Raw genomic sequence first — 26,327 nt, forward strand, 5'->3', positions numbered from 1 at the left:
TCCCTTTCATTCCCAAACTTTCAAAACAAGGCATAAAAAACTGTTGAGAAATCATTTAATAATCATGTAATAACCATGAAAAAAAATTCAACTCTGAAGGAAACTACTGTAAAGAACAAAACAATTCTGGTTGGGTGTGGATAACAGTAATACTTCAACATAAGTCCACCACACTTGCTCGGTTGAATGTCAAAATTATGTGCCCATATCAATGTGATGCTTAGAGAGGTAGAGAGGCCCTTTGTGTGGACCTATGATTGAGTGACAGCAGTGTTGAATGTGGCCCTTTCTTCATTAGAAAGTGACATTACAGCATCCTCAAAGTCCTGAGCATGATGTTGAGCCATGTTTTTTAAGAACAAGAGCAAACTGCTCTTAGTATCTGTAAGACAGAAATATAGCTTTTTAGCACAACACACACTCACACAAATGGCACATACAAAACTAACCAAATCTCTAAAAGATCAAAGTACATTTATTCTCATAACAGTTCCTTACCCTCATCGATATCATTGGTTCTTAAAACATGGCTGGATGCAGACACAATGGCCTTCATGTTACCCACCACCTACACAACACAGCAAATTATTTCCATTTTATCCAGCAAAGATGTTACAAAATGCATTGTGCAGCACATTTAAGTCATTACCAGCTGTCTCTCAAGGAGCAGCTTTACTTTAGCATTAGTGTAGAGCTGGTTTAGTGTGGCTGCATTCAGATATTAGGAACAGTACCAGCGAGGGGTTCTTTGTGTACAGGAAGGCCAAGCAGCTGAACACTGTCTTGTTCTCGCTAAGGTCCTCTTTCAGAGGAAGACAGGTCAGGAGTGCAGGGAAAACCTGTGGGAGAGGAAGAGCGAAAGGAATTCATAATTCAGATTACTTTTACCAAGTAATTCATGTTGGTATGTCTAGCCTATTTGTTATATGTTGCTTTTGGTTTTATGAATAATTCTAATTTACAAGGTTGACTCCAGGAAGAGTAGCTACTGTCCTTCCAGTAGCTAGTGGAGATATAAATAAACATCTGAACTAAGCTAAAACTGAAACACACACATGAGACGGATACACAGGGAAAGATTCGCAGATCGGTGAAAACACAAACCAGCGCAGACAGTGTGCAGCAACACTACCTGGTCTAGAGGCACACTGTCACTACTGCTCATGATCATCCTGCAGAGGGCAGCACACAGGTTGTCAATGACCTTTCTGTTTGATTCTTTGGCCATAAGGGAGGAGAAGAGGAAGAGGATCATGGGATAGTCTCTGAGGCACAAAGCTAAGGAAGCAGTGAAAAACATGAGAACAGTAAATGTTCAGTAAGTTAAATGAACTCGCACAGAGTACATATGGTCCCAGTTGGACTCATACCTACTCTGTTAGAGTTGAATTAACACTGGACGTTTTACTGTGCACCCTTTTATGGGCTTGTAGAATAGGATACTGTGTGACGAATGGTCCAGCGGTCTCAGCCAGTACCCCCAGCCCGAACACGCTGTTGCTGCGCACGTCCACGTCACTGTCCCCGACTCCGCCCACCAGCACTGGCAGCACCTGACTGGACAGCTGCCCCGCAATCGCCCTGCCGCCTGCCACGCCCCCTAGCAACTGCAGGGTCTCGGCAAGCGTGCCCACCGAAAAGGAGCGGTCTGCTGCCGTGGAAGAAGGCTTCTACGGTGAGAAAAGCAAAAAAACTAAAAAACTGGAATGTTATTCACATTTTGTTGTCCATTTACAGTGTACCGCAGTTCCTTGAGACAAGGCAAATGTATCCTTTTATCACCAGAGAAACATGGTGGGTGTACGTCTCCTGTAATTACAACATTTCTGTATGATTACCCTCATTTATGTACACTCTAACAAGACAGGATTCCAAAAGGCTGGAATGATGTGTCTCTATCAAGGAACCCAATCTAGTTTGAGGGCTTCTTTGTTTTGGCAAAATGATTCAATCTGGGATCTTTCATACATCTCACGTATATCGGAAGGTTCTATAAAGTACTAAAAAGGGCTCCATGGAAGCAAGCCAAAGAACCTTTTTTTCTGAGAGCGTAAGACAGACTCACAGCCTTGCTCATGATGAGGGGCAGTAGCTCGTTCAGGAAGGGGAAAAAAGTGTCGGCAGGGACAGCTGATGCCAGCAAGGGAATCCCTTCACCAGCGAACTCCTGCAGCATGACATCATGCGCCACCTGCAGTACAGCACAGCACGTTACACCCAAAGCCACCTCACGGATATTCCACAGAATAGCACATTAACACCCAAATACACCTTACACCACTGTCTTGTGTACAGCAGGGGCTGGTGGTGAGGCAGTGCATTACCTGATGCTCATTGTCATCACTTTCCTCCCCTCCTGCGTCCTGACACGCAGTCTGTATGGAGAAGAAAACACACTCAGCAGACCGCATGTGCGTACAACCGCGGCTAATAGTTACCACTTAACGTTGCTGCTAATGATGTAGCTGAAAACACACAGGAAAACTGTGAGAATAAATAGCACTGTCCACAGGGTGCCACGTGTTCCTAACAGGAGGTCCTCAGGGTCGCCGATCTGGCACCGCTCATCGCTATCGAAAGGACGTGGGTGCAGGATCGCCCGTCCGGACGGCTCTGAAGCAGGCAGACGGCTCACCTTTCTCTTGAGAACGTCTCGGATGGCCTGGAAGACCTCGGCCAGCCGGCTGGGTGTGTGCAGCGCCTCCCCCTGGCAGGTCTTGATGACGCCGTTGAGGGACTCCAGCACGGCCATCACCACCTCCCTCTCGGGCTCCTGCCTCACAGCATCCAGGAACGTAGGAAGCACCACGGACAGGAGCTTCTGCAGGGCTGACACAGAGAGCTCCACACACTGCACTGGGAGGGGATCGGATTCACACTCCCTGTCTGGAGTTTCTATTTCCTCTCCTTGATTTAGGATGTCTGGGGAGCTCTGTAGCCTTCTGCTTGTATTAGCTGTGTCAAACTTACTGTGTTGATTGCTTTTATGTAGGATTGGGTAAATTGGAATTAACAAGGTGAGTATAACTTGTTGCAGTTAATATGTAAATATGCCTTCCAGTGGTTACACATAAAAGAATCAGCCTTGTCTTGTCTTACACAATGTTATCACCATGATGAATCTTGTAGTTTAAAATTCTAATTACAGAAAGAGATTCAGGATGACTACAAGTTTAAAGCTGAAGTCATTTTTTGTTGGTCATGGTGAAAGTTTCATGATGGGTGAAGCAAACATGCTCAATTAAGGTGCTCGAAAAATACAATATGGTTAAAATGACTGAGGCAATCAAACTGCTGCTCACCATTCTTGCTCAAGGACTAGACCAGTGGTCCAGCAGGTTTTCAGGTTTCAACAGCTAGAGATCAGTCCAGCCCTAACAAAGCACACCTCATTCAACAGCTAGAGAGCTAATTAGCAGAATCAGGTGAGCCAAACTATGGCTGAAATGAAAACCTACAGCAGGACAGCACATCTCCAAGAACAGGGTTGGGAAGCAATGGACTAGATCCAGAAAGACATCCCTGAAGATCACACAGAAGAGCTGAGGGAGGAGAGCGCAGGTACCCAGGTGGTTGACTTCGGTTGGGTTCCTCAGCCAGACGCTGTGCTGCGCTCTGCAGAACTGGCCCAACGCTGCGAACGCAGTCTTGCGCAGGTCGTTGTGAGGGAACTGAGAACAGGAAGAGACGGACGCGCCGTCCTTGCGGGTCACCAAATTAAATGTGCGCGGCGGTGTGAGGAAAGGGTGCGAGCGAGAGGATGCGGGCGGCTGCTGCGACTCACGTCGTGCAGCTCGTACACGTGCTGGAAGCTGGACTCCAGGTAAGGCAGGAACGCAGAGCTGAAACGGAGGGAAGACGTTCAGGAAGTAAGACCACGCGTCTGCGCCGGGTCTGTCGTTATGACTACACATACTGAACGGGTTTCCTTACCCATTGTTAAGGGACAGCTCTCCCAAAGCCTTGCAGGCATCCTCTTTCTCATCAATGTAAACGTTCTCTACGCTGAACCTGGAGACAGATGCAAGGTATGCTAAAAAGAGACAAACACCCCACTAACAGGTTGCTAATGTTTGTCACCAGAGATGTCTTAAATAAAAAACCAAATGTTGGCCTTCTGAAGTTGTACGGCTGATGATTTTTCTGCCTGTGCGAGGGCCCACAATGTTGAAGGGTGCTTGATAGTACGGGTTTAAGTTTGTTGGACATGTTTTTCCCTCAACTTTGTTGTGTACGCTAAATCTCAGCCGTTCAATTTCAATTCAGATATGTCCTCTTAATTAGGGCTAATACATAGTGCCTGTCATGAGCAGATGCATACTTTATAGGGGGGGTGTTGCATTGTTGGATTGTGTTTATGTGAAGCCTGTGCTCTCCTTGTTATGTACTTAGCCTTGCTGTAATATTCATTTCAAAAAGAAAAATGTATTTACATAATTGTTTTTTGTACCACCATAAGGCAGAAGAGTTGGAATAATTAGGACGATGACTGCATTGCCGTTAGAAATGACTTCCAGAAAAAAACCTACCTAGTCGGCCTACCCACTTTTTCCAAAAATGTATTTCTGCCTACACCACTGTAGCTTGCACAACATGAGAGAATAAAACCGAAAGCTCTCCTAGGGTTTTCTATTAGTAGCCCGTGTGGCAAAAATCTGTTTTTATCAGAACGCAAAAATGTTACTTGTAGCTTCTCTGACATTTGTTGAAGTAAAATTTTAGGTTTATCCAAATAAAGCATTTTTCCAGTGTGTGCTTGTCTGCATTCTTAATCGCAAGCAGGAGTTACCGCAATGAGCACTAATAGATATGACTTGGCTAAACTGAGCAGAAAAGGGGAAATGGCAATTAAAAAAAGAACGAGGCTAAGTGTGAAAATGTGAGGAACAAACCCAGCAATCTCTCTGTACACTGCCCTGTTATCTCCTTCTTCTTCTTCATCTAAGGCAGTTTCTCCTTCATCCTCATCTTCATCATCCAGCAGGGTAAACTGGTCTTCTTCCAGGTAGGCCTGAAAGAGAATGCAGTGCAGAAAGTATAATGTATGTGTGTGAAAGTATGTGTGTGCTGTACATATTCTGTGCTGACAGGTACCAAGATGGACGCTGTAAGCATTCCAAGTATAATACTGCCGTCCACCAATAGAATGACTGGATCCTGGTAGACCTCCCAGGTGCACTACACACAGTCAATACACTAGTATATGGATGTACCCACAGAGGAGATTACATTACATTTTATTTGGCAGATGCTTTAATCCAAAGCGAGGTACAATAAGTGCATGCTGAAGGTCACTGGAACAAATACAAACAGGTCAGATAAAATACAATTCTCATAAAGCAGCAGCTATCCATAGCTATGAACATAAAGACTAGTTCAAACAGTAAAGCTTAGGCTAAGTCAGTAAAGATATGGCTAAGTCTTAGGCTAGAAGTGAAGCATGATTAGAAGAGATATGTTAAAAGAGCAACAACATCAAGGTCAAGATCAAGTGCAACATGAAAGTGCTAGAAGATCAAGAAACAAGTGAAATGTGGGGCAGTTCACACTGAACAGACAGAGGACATTGTAGCGATGTGACAGGATAACAAACACGACTGGGAATTCCAACTGGGATAAAAGGAAAAATGCTGGATTAAAATGTACTGTAAAGAAATGAAGGAGAGCACGGAGCACTGACCGTGACCCCTTCTATGGACCTGAGGGACAGCATCATCATGGTGGTGATGGCGGGGAGGCGAGGGATCAGACAGCCGGGACACACTGAGGACACGGCAGAGAACAGGCTGTACCTGAAGCACAGAGATCATCTTCAGTGCACAGAGATTGTTCACTGGGCAGTACATTCTCACAACAGCCACATAGGGCATCAAAAAGACTCACAGTGCAGCACAGACACAGGCACAGTGTATCTCAGATACAGCCATGTATCTCAGATACATACAGAGTAGCTCAGACAGACAGTGTATATAGCTCAGACAAAGACACCGTGGATCTTAAGACTCATACAGCCCAATTCAGAAACAGACTCAGTGTATCTCAGACTCAGATAGAGCAGCTCAGAGACAGACTCAGTGTATCTCAGACTCAGATAGAGCAGCTCAGAGACAGACTCAGTGTATCTCAGACTCAGATAGAGCAGCTCAGAGACAGACTCACTGTAACGCAGACTCAGATAGAGCAGCTCAGAGACAGACTCACTGTAAGGCAGACTCAGACAAGCAGCTCAGAGACAGACTCACTGTAACACAGACTCAGATAGAGCAGCTCAGAGACAGACTCAGTGTATCTCAGACTCAGATAGAGCAGCTCAGAGACAGACTCACTGTAACACAGACTCAGATAGAGCAGCTCAGAGACAGACTCGGTGTATCTCAGACTCAGATAGAGCAGCTCAGAGACAGACTCACTGTAACACAGACTCAGATAGAGCAGCTCAGAGACAGACTCACTGTAAGGCAGACTCAGACAAGCAGCTCAGAGACAGACTCACTGTAACACAGACTCAGATAGAGCAGCTCAGAGACAGACTCAGTGTATCTCAGACTCAGATAGAGCAGCTCAGAGACAGACTCACTGTAACGCAGACTCAGATAGAGCAGCTCAGAGACAGACTCACTGTAACGCAGACTCAGACAAGCAGCTCAGAGACAGACTCACTGTAACACAGACTCAGACAAGCAGCTCAGAGACAGACTCAGTGTATCTCAGACTCAGATAGAGCAGCTCAGAGACAGACTCAGTGTATCTCAGACTCAGATAGAGCAGCTCAGAGACAGACTCACTGTAAGGCAGACTCAGACAAGCAGCTCAGAGACAGACTCAGTGTATCTCACTCAGATAGAGCAGCTCAGAGACAGACTCAGTGTATCTCAGACTCAGACAAGCAGCTCAGAGACAGACTCAGTGTATCTCAGACTCAGATAGAGCAGCTCAGAGACAGACTCACTGTAAGGCAGACTCAGACAAGCAGCTCAGAGACAGACTCAGTGAATCGTAGGCTCAGACAGAGACAGAAAAGGCGCAGCTCAGAGACAGACTCAGTGAATCGTAGGCTCAGACAGAGACAGAAAAGGCGCAGCTCAGACAGAGACAGAGCGCAGCGCAGCACAGCACAGGCCCCTACGCGCAGCGCCGCAGTTCAGGGTCATCCACGGAGTCGGTGAGGTTCAGACCCAGCTGCACGCACTCTGCCGCCAGGGAGCCGAACACATCCTTCCCCACAGAGCGAGCCACCACCGACAGAGTGTCTGCAGGGGGAGAGAACGTGTTCACATGCAACAGCCTTCGGAAGACTGAGGAACCAGAAACCAAGAACTACATTCAACCCATTATTATACAGTTTACATAAGATACTGACACCAGCGTTGGTCAATTCCATTTCAATTCACTAGATTTGTAAAATGAACTTAAATTCAATTCAAAAATGTTAAAATCGCCATTGAATATTATAGTGGGAGGCACAGAGAGACAACGGACAGATGGATGGGGGGGGGGGGGTGCAGTGCAGGGTGCGCTCGTGCGGAGGGGGGGGGGGGGGGGCTTAAAAAATTTTCAAATTACCAAAAAGGGGGGCCTCACCAGAAAAGTTGATCTCAAATGATCTCTTCAACAGGCAGAAGTGAAGTGTAAATAAGCCCAACCCTGCCTGACACTGATGCTCGTACCCAGAGACTGCGTCTGCAGCGACCTCGTTTCCTCCCGCATGTCCGTAAGGAAGCCCTTCAGCGTGTTCATCACGTGTGGGAAGTACGGCACCAGCATCTCCTTCGCTGAGTTGGCTGACAGGAAATGAGGGCAGAGATAAGGCAGAGGCATATTAAATGGATACACCTCCATAGCAAAGCTGACACAAAGACCTGGACTCAATCACATATAATTGCAAGTAAAACATAGTAGAGAAATGTTGAGTGAATCTGGGCCTTCGGGTATACATTCAGAAAGACGGAACACATCCTGAGGGTCGAGACTCTGAACGTGAACGGCAGTGTTACCGATGGCGCCGATGGCACTGACGGCCAGAACTCTGATCTTCAAAATGTTGGTCTCACTCAGGGCAGAAAACATGGTCTCCATCAGGGTGGGCAGGTAGGGCTGGATGGCCTCCCCTTCAGAGTGGGAGAAGGGGGGAGAGGGGTTTACAGGAAACATGCTGACCACCACGTGCCAGTGTAGCACGCACATTTGAGGTGGTCATGGGGAAGGATGGTACCAGCTGACTGTGAATGGAGGGACAGAGCGGACTCTTACCCAGGTTCTCCAGGAAGTTCTCCAGAGCGTAAAAGACCTTGGAGACGTGCACCACCCTGCTGTGGTCCAGTCCAGAAAGGTAGCCCAGCAGAAGCGGAATCAACTCAGAGCTGTACTTACCGATGTCAGGCTGAGAAGGAGAGACCATGTGTGGGTGAGGTTCGGACACAGAGAGGCTGTGGCTATGCTACTGTAGAAAATGCATACAGCCAGGGGCACACCAACACAACACGCACACTGAACAAATACGACCACACACAGGCTTGGACACACAAGCAAATGACAAACACTAATAGTCAAGGCATGTGGTGTGCACACACGGTTGAGGACTTACCTGCAAGTGCTCAGAAAACTGTCCCAGGGCGAAAAGAGCAGTGCCACGCACCATCTGACTGCTGTCTGACAGATTCTGACACGCCACCTGCAGCACAGACGACAACATTCTGGAAGAAGCACAGTCAATTAATACAATGCACAGTGACTGACGGGGTATTGTAATAATCTGAACAGAGCACCAAGAGTGTTAAGGGAATAGTCTGACTTTTTGGGAAGCAGCGCTGCACAGCTGCCAATCACTGTGCCCAGTGGATGGATACATGATTATATGTTAATTATAGTAATTTATGCTGCTAGAACACATTTTTTACCTGCTGCCTACCCACACACACACCCTTCCAAAAAAGGACCACAATGGAAATAAGCTATTAGCTTTACTGTGTCTATCCTTGATAGTTTTTATTTTAAATAATGTGTATGAGAAGCTGGCTTCAGATGCATGTTTTTCTCTTTTTACAAATAATCGAAAATGATCAAAATCAATTGGTACTACAGCGCAGTTGGGAGAGGTAGTCGATTAATGCATAAACGGTGAAGGACTGCGTGTTCAGGGGTCTGTGGGGAGATACTGACTTGGTCCGGATGTGGTCAGCACAGCCCTCAGCCAGCAGAGCGAGGCACATCAGTCCGGCTTCGCGGTCGTCTGCTTTCCCGCTGGCCAAGCATGCCTCAGTCATGGGCATCTGACACAGGGAGACAGACAACATGGCCCTTACACTGGGAACGCTACCACAAGAAAACCTGTCCAGATCACAATGATCTTCATACTTCTGAACATTCCATGCAGACCTCAATAATCAATGTTATGTACGGTGGCAGCTTTACCTATACAACTGCATCTGGGGATGAGAAGGATAAATAGTTTTCTTTCTTATTAGCAGGTTCAGGGTAGGAGCCAGAAAAGATGCTTACTAACCAGCTGGGCTAACAGTAACTCAGGAGGCATGTGAAGAGCCATGGTATCAATAATCTGCAGAGAGAGAGAGACGGAGAGAAAAAGATTGAAACACTGACACATTCTAAAAGCTAAGGGAAAAGTGGCATGCTGATTTAGACATACAATAAACACAATTAACAGGAATCTGACTCTGACAGACATGCAAGCTTACCCCAGCAGCAAAGTGTCTGAGACTTCTGGGATCATTGCTGTCTATATCCTGTGCCTGGTCTTCTGAGTCCTCTGCAGCAGGGGGCGCTGAACAGAACACAGGGAACACGGTCTGCAAGATGGGCCCCAGCAGCTTGAGCTTTAAAACCGTCTGTGGAAACAAAGCGCAAAACTAATGCATCATGGTCATGACATGATCTTGATAGACTTGCATACCTCACACAGACAGAGAAAGACCAACTACTGCCGCCTATAATGCCTCAGAACAGAGGAGAGCCTAAGCAACAGGAATATAAACTGACTCACCTTACTCTTCAGCTTAATAAGGACGGACAAGGAGGAGAGAGTCTTCACACGCAGGGAGATGCTAAGAGAGGCATCCGCACTGACCTATCGCCAGAACATGAACAAAAACATACAGCGCAAGCTGTTAAAAACCAAAAACATATTACATAATATGCACTGTATACGCCCTAAAGTAATTAAACTTTACCCACTTAAGTATGCAACTGTCACATTCGAAAGAAAGCCACATTACAGCCCTGATGCACGAACCTCTAGACAGAAATGAACGATCTGCGCTACATGAGGGGTGACGGTGGATGCTTCACTCTCCATCAGCTTGTCAAATGCCTCCATCGCTTCGCTGGCCTCGTTCTGTTCATGACAAATATAGGTTGCCCTATACACACACTGAGAACACTCAGGCAGAGCGCGTTAAGACTCAGACACCACATTCTATAGCATCATCTCCTACAGAGCCAATAACCTGCTTTATTTGCACTTTACCCTACCTTTAGGAAAATCTGGTTTGTAGTGTAACATCAACAACATCAAGCAAAACACACAAAAACACAGCGTATAATATTGAAGAAGCAATTCTGTGGACTAACTCGCTGGTCCTTGGTCAATATTACAGTTCAAAAACAAACTGATTATAGCACAATCATTTAAGAGAGAGAAGCTGCAGCATTAATGAGTGCTTTGCTCTAGCGTCTGTAACGACCCAATAATCGTCCAGAGGGTGGTATGTGAAATCGCTGCACTGGACTGCACCGACCTGAGCCGACTTGATGAGCTGTTTCATGCCGGTTATCAGCCTCGGAACAAGAGAGCGTATCATGTTCTGAAAGATAAATTTAAGGACAGCAGTTACACTGTGCGGTACTGGCTGAGTGGGCCTTCACAGAGACGAGTGCCAGCATGTCGGGACCCTTACCATCTCCTCCGTGCTCGCGTGGGCACACATGGAGGTGAGGGCGGCCATTCCGTGGCACAGGGCACTGGGGTCACTCAAGTCCTGCAGTACGTTATCAAACAGCAACAGCAGCTGGCCGAAGTGTGGTTTGAAGTTCTCTGGGTTTGACTCCACCATTTTGCTAATGAGCTGCAGGTCCACCTGTGAGTGTAAGGAATCAGAGAGGGAACTTTTTAAAAGAATATATATTTAATGTCAGGTGCCCGCTTGTATTTTGTCATTTTCTCACTCCTCAGCCTGAATGAGCTTACCAAATTAAAATCAGCTTTAAATATATTACTTTTTTCCAAGTATTACAGCCACACAACAGCTGCTGTACAGACCTCATAATAATAAGCACAATTATGTTCCTGTGCCTCTAAGTCCTGAATGTGAACTTGGTAAATGGTAAATGGACTGCATTTATATAGCGCTTTTATCCAAAGCGCTTTACAATTGATGCCTCTCATTCACCAGAGCAGTTAGGGGTTAGGTGTCTTGCTCAGGGACACTTCGACATGCCCAGGGCGGGGATTGAACCGGCAACCCTCCGACTGCTAGACAACCGCTCTTACCTCCTGAGCTATGTCGCCCCATCCAAAGGACAGACAGGACAGTTCTGCATATGGTGTTGGATGTTCCAGGTTTGCAACTGAATAAGCGACAGAACAGGTTGAGGTGTAGCAGCGGTACCTGTCTGTCTTGTGAGCTGATGCTTTTACAGGATTGGTTGAGCAGTGCCAGGAGGGCGGGCCAGTGTTCAGGAGACTCATGTTTGACCAGCATCGCACTGAGCTGAGAGATAGAGTGACGCACGATTTGTCTGTGACAGAGAGAAACAGTCAACAAGACACACAGACACAAATCTTCCTAGACAATTCACGCTACATTGCTATCATGTCCTTTTTAAAGTGCTGCTGTGTTGCACTGACAACTGCCCTGTAACCCCCCCACACACACACACACACCAAGGCTCATATGGTTCATAAGACGGATGCTTTGGCCTTGATGAAGCATGATTACAAGTGTGTGATTTATTGTCAAAGTTGCAACTTACTCTGTCTCTTCCTTGAAAGCTTGTAAGACCACAGCCTTCAGACTGAAGAAAAAAAATTAGTTATAGCACACTGATAGACAAGAAACTACTTTCATGTTTTAACATCAAGTTGCAACATTAAAATCTGATCTCCATTGGCTAAATAGCAATTTTGAACTGGCATCGTTGTCATGTAAGACACTGAGTGTGAGCATTACAATGTGCAATAGTCTGAGCTGCAACAGGCCAAACCTCTCTCTGTGCTCATGACTGATCTTTGGCCAGTGCTTCATCACTCTCATCCTCAGCAGCACAGCAGCTGTCTGGCGGATCTGAGGAACAGAGAAGTAAAAAGTGACATTGCCAAAAAAAAACAAGAAAGGGACTAAACCATGCGAAGTGCAGCAAAGTGCACACACCGCACGGGAATGCACATGACGTAGCCAGGCTATATCTGGGCAAAACCTGAGCTGTATTAGGATTATCCTAGTCCATACTGTCAAAATGCCTCTTGGCCTAGATTTTCAACCCTCTAGACATCTAGATTCCGGCTTTTGCTCAATGGGGTAGGTCTGAGTGTTTCGGGGGAACGTGTGCACTGCCTACTAAGATAAATAAGTTAAAACAAATGAATGCATGTTTGCTTCACTTACGTTACAGAAAACTATTACCTGAGGGTGTTCGCAGTTTGTCATGACTGTACACAGACTTGGAATCGCCGCTGGGTCTTTAAAAGCCAGTTTCAGTTGCGCTGTTCCCTTTGAAGAAAAATGGCTGAAATTACCCAGTATCACTGTCGTGTAGAATCGCGTAGGTTTTCGTCGTAGCTATTGTAAATATGGTAAAATAACTCAAAGCGGATGTCGTTGCGACTTATCGCTGATATATAAAACTGGAAAATGCCTTTAACTGTAACGTTACAGGCTAGTTAATACTGTTATTACATCGGCACCGTCGGAGTGCAGTCAGGTAACTCTTTACTCTTTCAGACAGGAAAAATGCGAGCTTGTTACCTCGCCTTACTTTACCCATGTTAAGTTGCGGGCAACACAATACAACGTTAACATGCCTCAACAAGGCAACCTGGGTGTCGGCTAACGTTAGCTAGACCAGTTGTTCCCAGCAAACAACTAGATACTGTTAAGCTATGTTAACTATAGAGTTGGCGGGAAGCTTCCACTCACAGAAATGATGCATGTAGCTAACTCGCTATTGCTAACCTAACCTTGGCTCAACTTTGTTGGTGAGAGCTTGTAAAGTCAGTCGGATTAGCTGGCTACCTGCTGTATGACGACGTTGTCAGGCTGGATGATCAGTGAAAGAATGCGTTCCAGTTCTTCTGTCATCTTGGCCATCTTCTAAAATATCAAATATGTGAACTATCAAAGTGTCTAACCCTGCTCTGGATACTAGTATGACTTTGCGAGTGGTTTCAAACTGTGCCGTGAGTGCGCTTTACTATTGTAACGTAGGGTACATAATAAATATTGTTAGGGCTACACGGTCCACGCTTTCCATAAAGCAGGCCGAAGCGACGACGGTTGAAATTCGAGTGATTATTTTAACACGTTGTCACGTGAGAAAAAACCGCACTGTGTTGACCAATCCGTTGAAAGAGAAAGTTTCTTACGAAACAAAACGGGTTTGGTTTGGACCAGAGCCGTAGATATCTACGGCTTTATTTGGACCAGATGGTTTTGACTATAGCATAGTAGTTTTGACCCAGACGGACAGCAATGAACAGACTATGGCCATAACTTCTATACATATAGAGATCGCAAAGAATAATTATTAAGTTTGGCTACATTCATGTAGCAGGCCTGGTAAACTAGATAAATGACAAGAGCAGGAAGCCAACAAAATATATGTAGGCCTACAGTAAACAGATACCTGTTTCCAAATTACTTCATGAAGTATGTAATTTGATGAATGAGAATATGCATTTAATGAATAGGCTATGTGGTAATTTTTCTTCTTATAATTGCCCCCTTTCTTGCTTTGTCTTTTAATTTATTCATTTTGTTTTCTTCCATCAGATATAAATTAAACCTGTAGGCCTATACTGTATCAACGTTAGACATACGGTCAGAAAAGCTGTCGCTTAATTTTATTTTAACGATTGGCTTGCAAATACAATGTAAAAACAAAGAAAATGTTTTAAGTACAAAAAAACGTAAATGCCTATAAGAAAATATTTTGTTAAATTTACAGATGTAGTGTAATATAAATGTATCCTATCACAGTTTAAAATAGTTTACATTTTTACAATGAACCACATAATTCTACAAATATCTCCAGAATAACGGTCACCTTCACTATTTTAGCAGTATTTTATTACTGTAGTCTACCCGACATAAAAAACAGTACATGCTGCGGTTGCTCGAGAAATTTGTCTTTCCGTGGAGGCGGGGGTGCTAATGGACTCTTTACACCATAATTGGTCAAGGCAATGACTGGCTCGCGAACTCGTAAATGACAAAAGATACCTAATCGAAAAACAAAGCTAATCTTAACGAGCTGGCTCGTTTCAGACAATAACAGTAAACAGATCAGGCATGATTTTTTTAAACGAGACTCCTTGAAAAATTCCACGCATTTCTCATGTTTAAAAAAAAAAGAAAAGAATATAGACCTTCATACTGTCTATAAACAATATTTTAAATGTCACATAGGCCTAATTAGATCATGCCAAGACATTGCAACATTACATTTATTAAATTTTTATTTAGAGCAAATATATCTTATTGAAACTTGTAGGCCTATGACGTAACGAAATGCGAAAATTCCTTTCGATTATGTAGGCTATTCCAGCTTTTTTTTCCAAGTTTTTTTAAGCGACCTAACCAAAATGGTCATAGCAGTCTGAATAAGCAAATACATAAAGGAAGACTTTCACCAAACAAAAACTATCCTAAAGTGATCTTTGATGTGGATATAATAAATTCTGGTATTCTTTAGTATAGCGTATGCCTGGTTGATAGTTGCATTACATTATATTTGGATACACTGCCCATAACACGTGCAGCTTTGGTCTATAACAAAATTTGTGTCTTTATACTTAAATTCCTCTGGCCCACTTCCCCTCTTTCATTCAGGTACAACATCACTAATTCCCTTCAGGCACATAGGTCACAGGCAGGTAATGTGCCATAGACACACCATTACCACATATATTCATCTCTAACTGAATGATTACCATCTTAATACAACCAAAGAGGTCCTGTATAAAAGCACACATTTCAATGGTAATCTTTGGCCAAACCCTGTTCATTCTTGTAATTCCAAAAGTAGATGTCTTCACTGTTTGTTATTGGATGTAAACCTACTTCAGATGTAAATTCTTTGGAGAAAAAAACATGAAACAACTGTTATATGGTTTAATTCTGTTCCATTATTTTACAACACAATTAGTTACAAGTACAGCCACCCAAATGTATCACATGCCCACAGACTTGCAAAATTGTTGAAACTCCTTTGATAAAACAAATACAAAACCTTTCTCTTAAATTCAATTGATTCAGCAAGACTGTAGTATATTAATAGGTGTTCAGAAATTAGTATATTTTGCACATTTTTGGTAAAATACTAATGTCGCCATGTTTGCATTCCATTAGCTTCATATAATGTATTGACAATGCATTGTATAATTTCTACTCTATATATTATTTTGATATCTGTTTACTAATGATGAAATTTACATTTCATTTTTTCATTTAGCAGACACTTCTCAAAAGCGCCTAACTTACATTTAGCTAAACCTACATTTACTATTTGTTTTTACATTTCCAGTATTTTCACCTTCTTTCTACATTCACATAGTGTCAAATACATTCTGAAATATTCTACAGTAATCGTGTTTATTCAATGTAGGCTTATATGCATACAAAAGTTTAGTCTATATCCAAGCTATTTCATTTGAAATGTAACTTGTTTTAACAAGAAAAAATTGACGCACATTTAGGCCTACCACCGCTCATTGTACAGGGGTGTGGCCAGGCTGATCACATCACACACACTCTAAAACAACTCAGCGGCTTCCAAGTACAACACACCTGTTGCCCTGATTGGTTACTTGTTTATACACACCTACATTCGTATCCACACCCACACACCCTTTCAGTATATACGCACACTCAAGTTCAACGAAGTGACGACCTCTTAATAGTCCTCAGGGGTATCGTTAGTTGCGTTTGTGCTTCAATTCAGACTGCGGCATCCTTTGTATAAAACAGTTGGTTCTTAGCTCGAAGCTCTTACTATTTATAGCCTTCCTTAGCTGCACCAAAAGTGGATAAGGCAAATATCGGAGGAATGGCAGACTGGAAACTGCCAGTTAGTTACAACTACAACCCGTCCTATCACGCATACGCCTACGGGCTTATGTATCCACAGGGCCCCGAGCAAAATCACCAGAATTTAGGATGGGCAGAGGCCGCCTACAACCATCACGGAGTCAGCGGAGGTTACTACTCTACGCCGCCGCCGCCGCAGCAGCAACAACACCAATCCCCACCGCGGAATTTAGAGGACGGTCATACAACAAGCGCACACTTTCCAGGTTCCGTTTTGTATTTCGCCGATTCCCACGCACAAACCGGTCGACTTTTCCTTTCCCATAACCGACCGCTAAGTAGTCAACGACCGACGGAGATCGAGCGGGCAAGCAGCGACACGCCAAGCGACTCGGAGGCTCACACACCAGGTAAATGGCTATAGCCTACCCATACGCGGTCGCTATGAATGAAGTCGTCCTAGTAGTGCTTCTACTTGTTAAGTGTTCCATCTCTTGCATATTCTTCTAGTCTAGTAGTCTATACGCCAACTAGGCCTACCTACTTGATGTTAAGTGAAATTTTCGATTGGCTGATCTTTGTAGTTAGATATGAAAATGGTGGATTTGCACACAATCTGCTCTTTATTTGTGGTAATGAGCAAAAGTAATCGTTCTCGTGGCATGCTGATATACAGTTGTTTTTCTTTGTTCTCATTGCACAGCATGCCCCATCCCGTTTTATTTTGTCGTGAGAATTAGTTTCTGTTTGGCCAGTGTAGTAAAGTGCAATACTTTTTTGTCAGATTCATGGAGTTCGGGAAGTAGCAGAGAAGTAGCCCCACAGGTCCCTACTTCCTCCTGGAGAGAAGGAGAGGAGGAAGATGTGGAGAGTGGGAGTCCTGACAGCAGTGGACTTGTTTCCAGCACTCTGACAGTAAAGGAAGAGGAGGCTTTTCATGGGGGCGCTGAACCGGAAGAGCAGCCTCCTGTGTCCATGATGACCCCCCAGAGCGTCTCAGCACAACCCCGCAAGGCCAAGGCACGCACAGCGTTCTCAGAGGACCAGATGACGGCGCTAACGCACCGCTTCAGCGTCCAGCGCTACCTCACTCCAGTGGAGATGAAGACGCTCGCAGGCCTAACCGGCCTCACTTACAAACAGGTAAGCACAGAAGTGTTCTTAATGATTGTGATACTTTGTTAGACAATTGTCAGTAAGAGGGGACTCATCTGGGTGAACACTGAATTTTGGCTTTTTTGTATGCAATACCAACACTGGTTTCTTGGTTATTAGGTGAAGACCTGGTTCCAGAACCGTAGGATGAAGCTGAAGAGACACCAGAAGGACACCAGCTGGGTTTCGGAGAGGTACTCTGACTCTGGATACCGCAACATCGCCCCACACTCTCAGGTAAGCAACCGCAGAGCTTTCAATGTAGCTGCTGTTTTTTCTCTGTCCAGTCTGCACACCCCTCTCTCTGTCTGTGTCAGAAGGGCAACTTGACTGGACATAAAGTGACTCCATCCAAATTGGAGGCATTTCCACAGACCTGATATTGTCTTAAAGGCAGGATGGTACATTAACAATTGCAGTTACATGCAGTGATAATCACCAGAGTTTGTTAGCTTTGTGCAATATTGAATTTCTCTCTACTTTTCAGTTTCAGGTGGACACTTCTGCACTGACCCAGGAGCATTACTCCAACGTGCAATTCAGGGAGACCGCTTTCAAGAAGAGCCCTACTCAAACCCCGACGTACTATCAGAACTACCCACGACCGCAGTCGCCTCACCAGCCCCCAACACGAGCGCATGGTGGTTGGAACCTGCCTCCTCCCACCCACTTCGAGTTTAACCCCAATAATTACAACAATGGGAACAGCAGCATCAATAGTGATGATGGAACTCCAGTGGATGCAGTTGAAAGTCCAACACGTATGGGAATGGGGCAGAGTGTCACCCAGTGGTCAACGTAGGTAATGGCAGGGGTACGAAACCCAGGATGAATCTCCACTGAAATATCAGTATTTCATGTTGTTCATTGCATTTAGAACAACTGGTATTTAATAACAAAATTCCCTCAGGGTGTCATTCATCAGTAGAAATGAATTAGACCAACGCCAATCCACAAGTAACTGGCAGAGCAGATGAAGATGAGCCATCCAAGTTCCATTTTAGTGTTGCGTGATATTTTTGTGGAGTTCTCCTAAATGGTGTATATGGCTTCATTGACTGAAATGTAGTATTATAACTGACTGGCATGCATTAATTTTCATACTGATTGACTGCCATACTTCATCCACATTAAGTGTTAAATGAAATGATTCACTTAAATTGCAGACACTGACTGACTAAATGACATTATTTTTTTATTTGTAAGTTGCATTTTGTTTTTGGGGTGTTTTTTCGTTTTTACAAAAACTTGTTTCTATGCAATGTGCTTTGTTTTTAAATAGAATGATATATTTTATACAATTTACATAGTTCAGTGTGTTTTTGTGACTTATCTGTACATCATGCTCTTGACACTTCAGTTCTGACAAGGCTCTGTGCCGCTTGATACCTTACTGAATGTGAAACCAACACACTTATTTAATTTGAGCTGGTTTCATCATGTAACCAGGCACAGCTTACATGATGAATCCTACGACAAGCGGATCATATTATTGTACAGTATTACTTGTTCTGAGAAGTATCAATTGTGTATAATTGGGCTCCAGCCCTGTATACTGTTGTAATGTTTGTTTTGTGGAAGATTTTTAGTCTTGGTTTAACGCACAATTTCCTTTTAGTGTACAGATGTTCTTCCGGAAGTGCATGTATCAATTGAGATGCTGCTCAATGATTATTAGTCCAGGTGGCAGTACATGTGTACTGGGCATTCATATTTTGGTTTGTATATATTGTCTGAAACATTTGGCAAAATGATCCCATGCTGTAGCTCACAATGGTCAGTCCAATGGAACCAAATGTGGAAGTATTTTTAGTCAGAATTTTATCAGAAAGCCATTACTTGTCGCTGCCTGTCTAATATGTAAATAGCTGCACACGTTGGATGGTGGCGATGGTTTTCATAATAAATCTTTTCTAACAAATTCATCTTGTCATGGTGTTTTCTTACAATACAGAAGGACACATGGTTCTGCATTCTCATGGCTATGTAAGTTTTGAAATAATTTCAGAAAAAACTGCTGTGCTAGGGGACATTTACTGTTGAACTCGCAGTACGTGAGCCATTGGGATTTTTTTGTAGACCAAGTAAATGCCACCTTTTCTAAAAACATACTTGGGGCTGTGGGGGGTGGGGGGTTAATTCTGCAGTCACAGGTCCAAATTCCAATATTGCCATGGAATCTGATAATAGCATTGCATGGTGTTCTTGAATATGAACAAATATTAATTATACTGTAATCTGCAGTCACAATAAACATGAACTTGGAATTGTTCCATCTATGTTAAGTGCAACATTAAGTAAAGTAGATCACGCATTTAGCATTAAGATTCCTGTAGATGAGGACAGAACTTGGCATCAATGGAAGAAGGCCTGGACAAACGGTCTGAGCAGAGCCTGTTGAAAAACCTTGCTTCCCTTTTCCGTGTATGACTTCGTTTATAAAGTAGCACTTTTGTTATAATAGAAAGGGATTTATTGAAAACTTTGCATATTTACATCAGAACTGAAATCAGTCAATGGTGGCCATTGAGGTGACCCGAAAATCACATTTTTCAGTCTTTCACGCACACGCGCCCCGCAAGCTTATATCTCGCGGGCAGACGCTTCACCATACACACCGACGCACAAACCCACGCGCATTCTCTCTCCATCCCACTATCCGTTTGCGCGTCTTTGTATAAATACTCCAGTTCCCCTCCTCGATCATTCCTCTCTTTGTCCACGTCCCCATTGTTCACCTCTGATGAGATGGCTGGACCCCTCTCCTTACTCCCTGGTCCCCCACGCAGGCAGGGGGCGCTCTACCTCTCAGTCCATCTTCAGGCTGCGGTAGATGTAGCGTATGAAGGCCAGGGAGGCGCAGAAGGACACGGTGCCCAGCATGAGGGAGAAGACGAAGGCGGTGAGCAGCGAGTAGCCGAAGAACTCAGCGCTCTGCACCACGCCGCTCATGCTGGAGCGGTTGCGGTAGTAGAAGAGGGAGTAGACGAAGATGAAGATGCCGGTGGAGCCGGTGCTCAGCACGCTGCGCCACCACCAGCGGTAGTCCTCCCCCGAGAGCAGGAAGTAGGTGAGGGCCACCGAGATGCAGGCGCCCACCGACAGCAGGATGGCGAAGACGCAGAGCAGGATGCCGTACAGCGTGTAGTGCTCCCTGCCCCACACCGTGGCAAAGATGTAGTACAGCTCCACCGAGATGGCACTGGGGAACAGAGCGAGAGGCAAGGTTACTGGACTGACCTCGCACTTAGACACAGATTTACAGACACCGCATGAGCCAGGCACAGGCCTAGGGTGGTCTGGCATTCGCATGCTAGCTTTCTGTCTTTCAGGTATCAAGTATGTGTGAAAATCTAAAAATTTGATGCCCTCTAGAGTCGCAAGCTTTAATTTAGCTCGGAATTATGTTGAAGGGTCACAGCCTTAGGCAAAAAGTTAATCCACAGAGAGCAATCTCAAATCCATTATCAGAAGAATTTATAGTTAGCTACTACACCAGCACAACTTTCGCTGTCCCACTTTTCTCCCCTGTAAGACTGAAGCACATCATAATACTGCTATTGCTATAATATTTCATCAGAACGGCACCCTGATTTGACAAGATCCGGTCTGCACTTCCTAACAGTATTTTTATGCAAATTCCGCTCCTTTGGAGAAAGCTAAAGTTCTTCCGCTTTGCTCATGCTTCAAAGTAGCTCTAGTATCAGGTATTCTTATGTATACTGGGTGCTAACAGAAGCAAAACTGATTACTGTGGTTGTATGTGGAAGTGCCCTTGGTAATACTACACAAATAAAGATTAGCTGACGCCTCTTAATAAATAGCTGACGTGAGCAGAATACAAGTGTGAAGTACCAAGACTGCACTGGAACACGGCTACAGTACTGAATCCACACTGATAGACAGAGTTACTGCCATTACACTGCAGCAAAAGCACAGTTGTTACACCACCCTAATAAACAGAGGTACTGATGCTGCGCTGACAAAGAACGTAACGGTTACCGAAGGAGAGAGCCTGACAAAAAAACGATAGAAAATTTACCATTGGAAGAGATTTTCATGTTACACCATACAGAGATAAAGCAGACATGTTTCTATCAAGAGACTCACTAAGCGACGAACAGAGAGACGTGTTGAGAGGGGAGGGGAATTATGCTATGTTGTGTAAGTCAATCTAGATAAGAGCGTCTGCTAAATGCCTGTAATGTAATGTAATGTAATATAATGGGAGAGCTGAAGCGCCTACTCGCCCCAAACATGGCAACCCCACGTACCTGAAGGGCAGGAAGCCCCCGATGGCCATGTGCACGGCAGTGTGCTTGTACCACGGCTGAGGGGGGATCTGGCGGGGTATGTTGCGGGTGCGGCAGGGCGCCTGGAAGTTTCCGGCGCGGTTCTTGCCCACGATGCCCCCGATGACAGTGAGGGGGAAGCCCACCAGCACCCACGCCCCGAGCAGCAGGAGCACGGTCGTCGCAGGCAGGGCCTGAGTGGAGCCGCTCCACCAGTGAACGGAGTTCACCACACTCCAGGTCAGGAACAGGGGGGCTGTGGGAAGCAGTGGGGGGCGATGGGAAACCAAACTGGGCACTAATGCTACACTCTGTGCTACTGGACCGTACCATCACAGAGGGAGACTACACACAAGCGCACACAAACAATGAAATTCATCCGCTTGTAGCATGACAGGAAAGTATACAAAAGTATATAAAAACGGTGACTGGACATACTAAATAGTAGATGAACAAAACATGAGAGAGATTAATAATTCTGCTTCTAGTGAACGTAGCTCCCTTTGTAATCAGTGGAAAAGCACACACCTGAGAAGAGGGTGGAAGTGAGAATGATGTTCCAGACCCAGCGCTGGCCGTGGATCTGGGTGTAGAACCGGCAGGAGCAGTAACCCGACACGCAGCTTGTCAGCGCGTACAGCACAATGGCGGCAGAGTTGATGGCGCCATGGCGATGCACGTTAAACATCCCCAGCAGCGCCATTACGATGATTCCTAAGGAAGCCGGGGGGGGGGGGGGGGGGCGGTAGGAGGAGCAAGTTCACATATAACGTAAAGAGGAAGTACCAGTATATCTGCATTTGAAACTACTCCCGTACTCCATGGATAACATGACAATACTGCGTTTCATTCCAGTCTCCAGCTGCAACATACCATGTCTATTTAGGGCAATGATGTTCACGCAAGGAAGACAAAGGATGTCTAATAAACTACATTATCAATGGTCATTTCAATAGCATGCAAAACATCCATGTGATCAGCAAAGTGCATGCATTCATATGCATTCAAATATGTGTCCTCCGCAGTTGATTTAAGATGAGCAAAGAAATAATTGCAAAGTCAGAACCTGTGACTAACTGGTGAGACGAATGAAAAGCATAATAACATTTTTTATTTCCCCAGTTGATGAAAAAACCCAAAAAGTGGAGTGAAATACAAAAAACATTTACATTTTTTTTCCTTAATGACTCCTCTCTGATCAGCAACCTACACATACAGTTAAATGACAGCCAAGGAACAAGAGGCAAGGAAGGAGAAGAAGCATGCATTCTAAACAGCTGCTACTGCTCCATAATACTCCAGAGAGACATGAAAAATCCAATATTACTGCCTACAAACACAAAAATTACGCCATGCTCTACGACTGCCACCTCTGTAGTTGAAGAAATGGATTCTGAATTTGAGACTAAATGCAGAGGATGAGTCTGCACTAATGTTCTGCGAGTAGGGTATGGGATTAGCACAACTGTGTGTGCCAGTATAGTGGGGCTTACCCGTGGCTAACGTCAGAAACTGAGCTCCGACTCCCAGCACAGCACACAGCAGGCTCTTGTATGGCGGGAATCGAAAGACATCGGTGTGGATGATCTTCCAGCCATTATCCCCTTGATCAAGATCATCACAGGCCCCCTCCTCCTCCACATTGTACCTGTCAGAGGGAGCAGGGGTGAGACCCTGAGAAAGAGAGAACACACCCACTCACCTGCGCCCCGCCTCCCTCGTGCCTCTGAATCCATAGCCCGCCCCCCTCCCCCCTCCCCCTCCCCCTCACCTCGCAAAGTCATTCTTCAGCACCCTCATGAGGATGATGATGACAAAGCCCAGCAGGAGGACGACCAGCACCAGGGAGTTGATGATGGAGAGCCAGTGGATCTCCAGGGTTTTGGGGAAGAAGGAGTAGTCCCGCAGCCGCTCCGCCCGCCTCCCGTGGGGGAGGGGGCTCTCGAACCAACGCACGCTGTAAGTGTGCGTCACCGCCAGGTCCCCGCCCGCCCCGGAGACCGGCACCACCCCACCAACTCCGTCCAGGGGCACCGGCTTCACATCCTTCACAGACACATTTGCAAAGATCATGGAATCCCCATTGTATTCAATGTTGAAATCCAGGTGTGTCCAGAGTCCCACCTTTATGGGAGGGGAGACAAATGGATGAAATAAAATGGGGAAATCCTTACACATGAAAGCAGGCAAACAAAAAGAAACAGTCACAGAGAGAGAGAGAGGGTTATTGAGAAAGAGACGCAAAACACCTTATGGGTGTGTGGCAGGAAGCCACTCTCCTCCATGTAACCCACAAAACCCCAGATGGGAATGTCATCGAGGACAAACTCAAAATAGTAGAGTTCCTCCACCGCTTCACGCAGCTGCTCCACCTGGGACACCGAAAAAAAGCTCTGGTTTGATCCAAATCCCCACTATATGAACTCATGGCTGACTGAACAGATTATCTCTCAAAAGTTTACTTTAATTGTGGTTTTTAATTTCACAAATGGGTCTTTATACCAAACTGGCAGCATATTTTCCCTGGGTTAGGTGCTTTGACTGAACAAAATATAAAACAAAGAATCTTTGTGCTTTGATACAAATTAGCTTCAGCACACAAATGAAAGCACTAGTGTTTTATTCTTTACAGTAACTGATCCTTGGAGGAAACACAGTATCAGTACCTCTTTCTCACTGAGGGTGAGCTGACACAGGGTCTTTCTCTCAGTGTTCTCCTTGAAGCGGATCTCATACAGAGACTCCGCCATCCTGTCACCATCAAGGACTTCTCCGAGACTTAGGGCCTTGTGCCTCACCTGAAATGGTAACACAGTCGTCCATAATGAAATCATATCACATGGAGACACGTTTATTTACTTACACAATACTATACAGTAGCAAAATGATTCACTTGGACTCCTTATTCACTAACCTCTTTGGGTCTGCAGACGGGTAATGTATAGTAGTGATAGGTCTCTTGTGGGTTATGGTAGGGACCGACCTTGTTTACATATAAAGTCACATGATCACCAGACTTATAGCTCATTGTCCATCCTATCTGGGGCAGGAGAAGCAAGGCCAGTACGCTCAGTCTCAGACCCCCACCAGCACGCCGCAGAGTAGGAAGTTCCAAGCTTGTTGTCATGACAACCCCTGCTGGAAAATCAGATTTAAAACTTAACTACAATGTTTCAGAATGATAATCGCTACCTAATATCAACGTACCAAGAACACATTTCATGCAAATTTAAAATATGAAAAATACCATTTGAGTTTGTATCAATGTTGTCATAGTCTACTTTTTTTTAGAACTCAAGTGCTAGCACCAACGTTAAGTACAAATAAATCATTCTACATTCTTATATATTTTGTTTAATGTATGCTAATGTTAATACAGTTTAGCAATCTCCGTGAATGATAGCTAGCTGCATGATGAAGTGACTTCGGGCGTTCTGTCAAAAATACATATTATTTAAACCCACCCAAAAGAACAATCGCAAGGGAGCTAGCTGACGTTAGATAATTTACGTCAGCTAGACCGTACTAAATCGAAAACTGTCCCTTTACATATTACCTAAATTAACGTTACTACGTTACTGCACCTCGGTACCCTGTGTGTAACGGTGTTCTATCTATTAGAATCATTGTCAGATTTGATGTTCGAAATTCGAATTAGGTATAGCTAGCTACAAGATAGCTCAGTAGCTGTCACTTGCATAGGAGCTCAATGTCAACTTCTCGTGGGTTACGTTCGGGTTTCTTTTATATGCTCAGTCTTTTTTTAGCCAGCTGATTTGGTTTAATTTAACAGCTCCTTGTCTAACACGGTAGTTGTTTTAAAAAATAAAAAAATTTTCAGTGACACCAGTAGTAGGCTATCGCTCCGTTACTTCTTCAAATAGTACATCTTGCACAATGTTACCTAATTTCATCTTTATAATTTGTTTGTAGCAACATCGATGCTACAAACTGATATGCAAATAATTTAATTTGAATTTAGCTAACGTTAGCAATAATTTCTGTTACATTACCGCAGATTCTTCTTTACAGTCCCAAAAGTCCGACTGTTTCAAGATTGTACAATCCAGGCCCGGTAACACTTTCCTCCTCTACTCTTACTCTTTCTGTATCTCTTTCTCTTAGAGATAGGTTTATACGTATTTTGGCATGTTTGACTGATGCTCACTTATCTGTACAGTTAACGCAATGTACCCTTGCTTTACCCCGATTCGATTCTGATTTCAAAAGCATGGGGATCAGGCGAATTCTGGCCAGCTAACTGTACACCACGTCACCGCAAAATAGTAACGACAGACTCTTCCTGGGTGGGCGGAGAAAGGTAACGCCTCTGCCCGATGTGACTACTGGTTGGAACTTGGAGAAAGAAACATAAACTGCATGGCTTAAGGCGCTGAAAACGAGAAAATAATTGAATGACTACTGTAGCCTACATTGTGTAACAGTGTTCCCCAGTCCTGGTCTGGGAGGGATGCAGGCCCCATCATTTTTCATGCTGATAAAAAGCAAACATTACCTACCTCTCAGACCCTCAAAAGCAACCGTTCCATCATCTCAGACCTAATAAACCAGAAGAAGCTAAAATAGAAACAGCATATGCATCGAGCCTCCAGGACCATGA

General features: G+C 44.6%; 3 protein-coding genes across 6 annotated transcripts; 1 reads left to right on the forward strand and 2 right to left on the reverse strand.

Annotated features, from left to right (window-relative positions):
* Positions 1-143: 143 nt before the first annotated feature.
* Positions 144-13,556, reverse strand: LOC118225063 (importin-4-like). Its single transcript, XM_035413077.1, has 30 exons — positions 13,248-13,556; positions 12,639-12,725; positions 12,220-12,299; positions 11,989-12,030; positions 11,625-11,754; positions 10,914-11,093; positions 10,755-10,820; positions 10,250-10,351; positions 10,001-10,084; positions 9,696-9,845; positions 9,503-9,556; positions 9,160-9,269; positions 8,585-8,693; positions 8,251-8,380; positions 7,995-8,108; positions 7,668-7,781; positions 7,127-7,250; positions 5,681-5,792; positions 4,893-5,011; positions 3,934-4,011; positions 3,785-3,842; positions 3,566-3,671; positions 2,636-2,829; positions 2,325-2,375; positions 2,066-2,191; positions 1,444-1,670; positions 1,133-1,265; positions 735-839; positions 499-568; positions 144-382 (listed from the first exon to the last, which is right to left on the reverse strand). Exons 1-30 carry the CDS (start codon positions 13,320-13,322, stop codon positions 252-254), a joined length of 3,261 nt encoding a protein of 1,086 aa, XP_035268968.1. The 5' UTR covers positions 13,323-13,556; the 3' UTR covers positions 144-251.
* Positions 13,557-16,044: 2,488 nt separating this feature from the next.
* Positions 16,045-18,753, forward strand: nanog (nanog homeobox). The gene is made up of 4 exons (XM_035412895.1): positions 16,045-16,669; positions 17,044-17,402; positions 17,535-17,651; positions 17,902-18,753. The coding sequence occupies exons 1-4, from the start codon at positions 16,279-16,281 to the stop codon at positions 18,214-18,216; spliced, it is 1,182 nt and encodes a 393-aa protein (XP_035268786.1). The 5' UTR covers positions 16,045-16,278; the 3' UTR covers positions 18,217-18,753.
* Positions 18,754-19,864: 1,111 nt separating this feature from the next.
* On the reverse strand, positions 19,865-26,245 carry tm9sf1 (transmembrane 9 superfamily member 1). Of its 4 annotated transcripts, none has more exons than XM_035412032.1 (9): positions 26,227-26,245; positions 24,621-24,844; positions 24,373-24,504; positions 23,956-24,078; positions 23,478-23,830; positions 23,200-23,354; positions 22,235-22,420; positions 21,689-21,962; positions 19,865-20,616 (listed from the first exon to the last, which is right to left on the reverse strand). In XM_035412032.1, exons 2-9 carry the CDS (start codon positions 24,831-24,833, stop codon positions 20,223-20,225), a joined length of 1,830 nt encoding a protein of 609 aa, XP_035267923.1. In that variant the 5' UTR covers positions 24,834-24,844; positions 26,227-26,245; the 3' UTR covers positions 19,865-20,222. The 4 variants fall into 4 exon arrangements, with proteins under 4 accessions (XP_035267923.1, XP_035267920.1, XP_035267921.1 ...); XM_035412029.1 differs by lacking the exon at positions 26,227-26,245 and adding an exon at positions 25,912-26,013; XM_035412030.1 differs by lacking the exon at positions 26,227-26,245 and adding an exon at positions 25,720-26,005 and having other exon boundaries at positions 24,621-24,841.
* Positions 26,246-26,327: the final 82 nt, after the last annotated feature.

The sequence above is a fragment of the Anguilla anguilla genome, chromosome 4 (assembly GCF_013347855.1).
Source record: "Anguilla anguilla isolate fAngAng1 chromosome 4, fAngAng1.pri, whole genome shotgun sequence".
NCBI lineage: Eukaryota > Metazoa > Chordata > Actinopteri > Anguilliformes > Anguillidae > Anguilla > Anguilla anguilla.

Coding starts and splice junctions, on each gene's coding strand:
- LOC118225063 (XM_035413077.1), bottom strand. CDS start 13,322: ATGGCCAAGATGACAGAAGAACTGGAACGCATTCTTTCACTGATCATC. Junction 12,726..13,247: donor ACAACGTCGTCATACAGCAG/GTAGCCAGCTAA, acceptor TTTTCTTCAAAG/GGAACAGCGCAACTGAAACT. Junction 8,109..8,250: donor GAACTTCCTGGAGAACCTGG/GTAAGAGTCCGC, acceptor CCCACTCTGAAG/GGGAGGCCATCCAGCCCTAC.
- nanog (XM_035412895.1), top strand. CDS start 16,279: ATGGCAGACTGGAAACTGCCAGTTAGTTACAACTACAACCCGTCCTAT. Junction 17,403..17,534: donor CCGGCCTCACTTACAAACAG/GTAAGCACAGAA, acceptor CTTGGTTATTAG/GTGAAGACCTGGTTCCAGAA. Junction 17,652..17,901: donor ACATCGCCCCACACTCTCAG/GTAAGCAACCGC, acceptor TCTACTTTTCAG/TTTCAGGTGGACACTTCTGC.
- tm9sf1 (XM_035412029.1), bottom strand. CDS start 25,939: ATGCTTTTGAAATCAGAATCGAATCGGG. Junction 23,355..23,477: donor CTGAAGAATGACTTTGCGAG/GTGAGGGGGAGG, acceptor TCCCTCTGACAG/GTACAATGTGGAGGAGGAGG. Junction 21,963..22,234: donor CACTTCCACCCTCTTCTCAG/GTGTGTGCTTTT, acceptor TGCTTCCCACAG/CCCCCCTGTTCCTGACCTGG.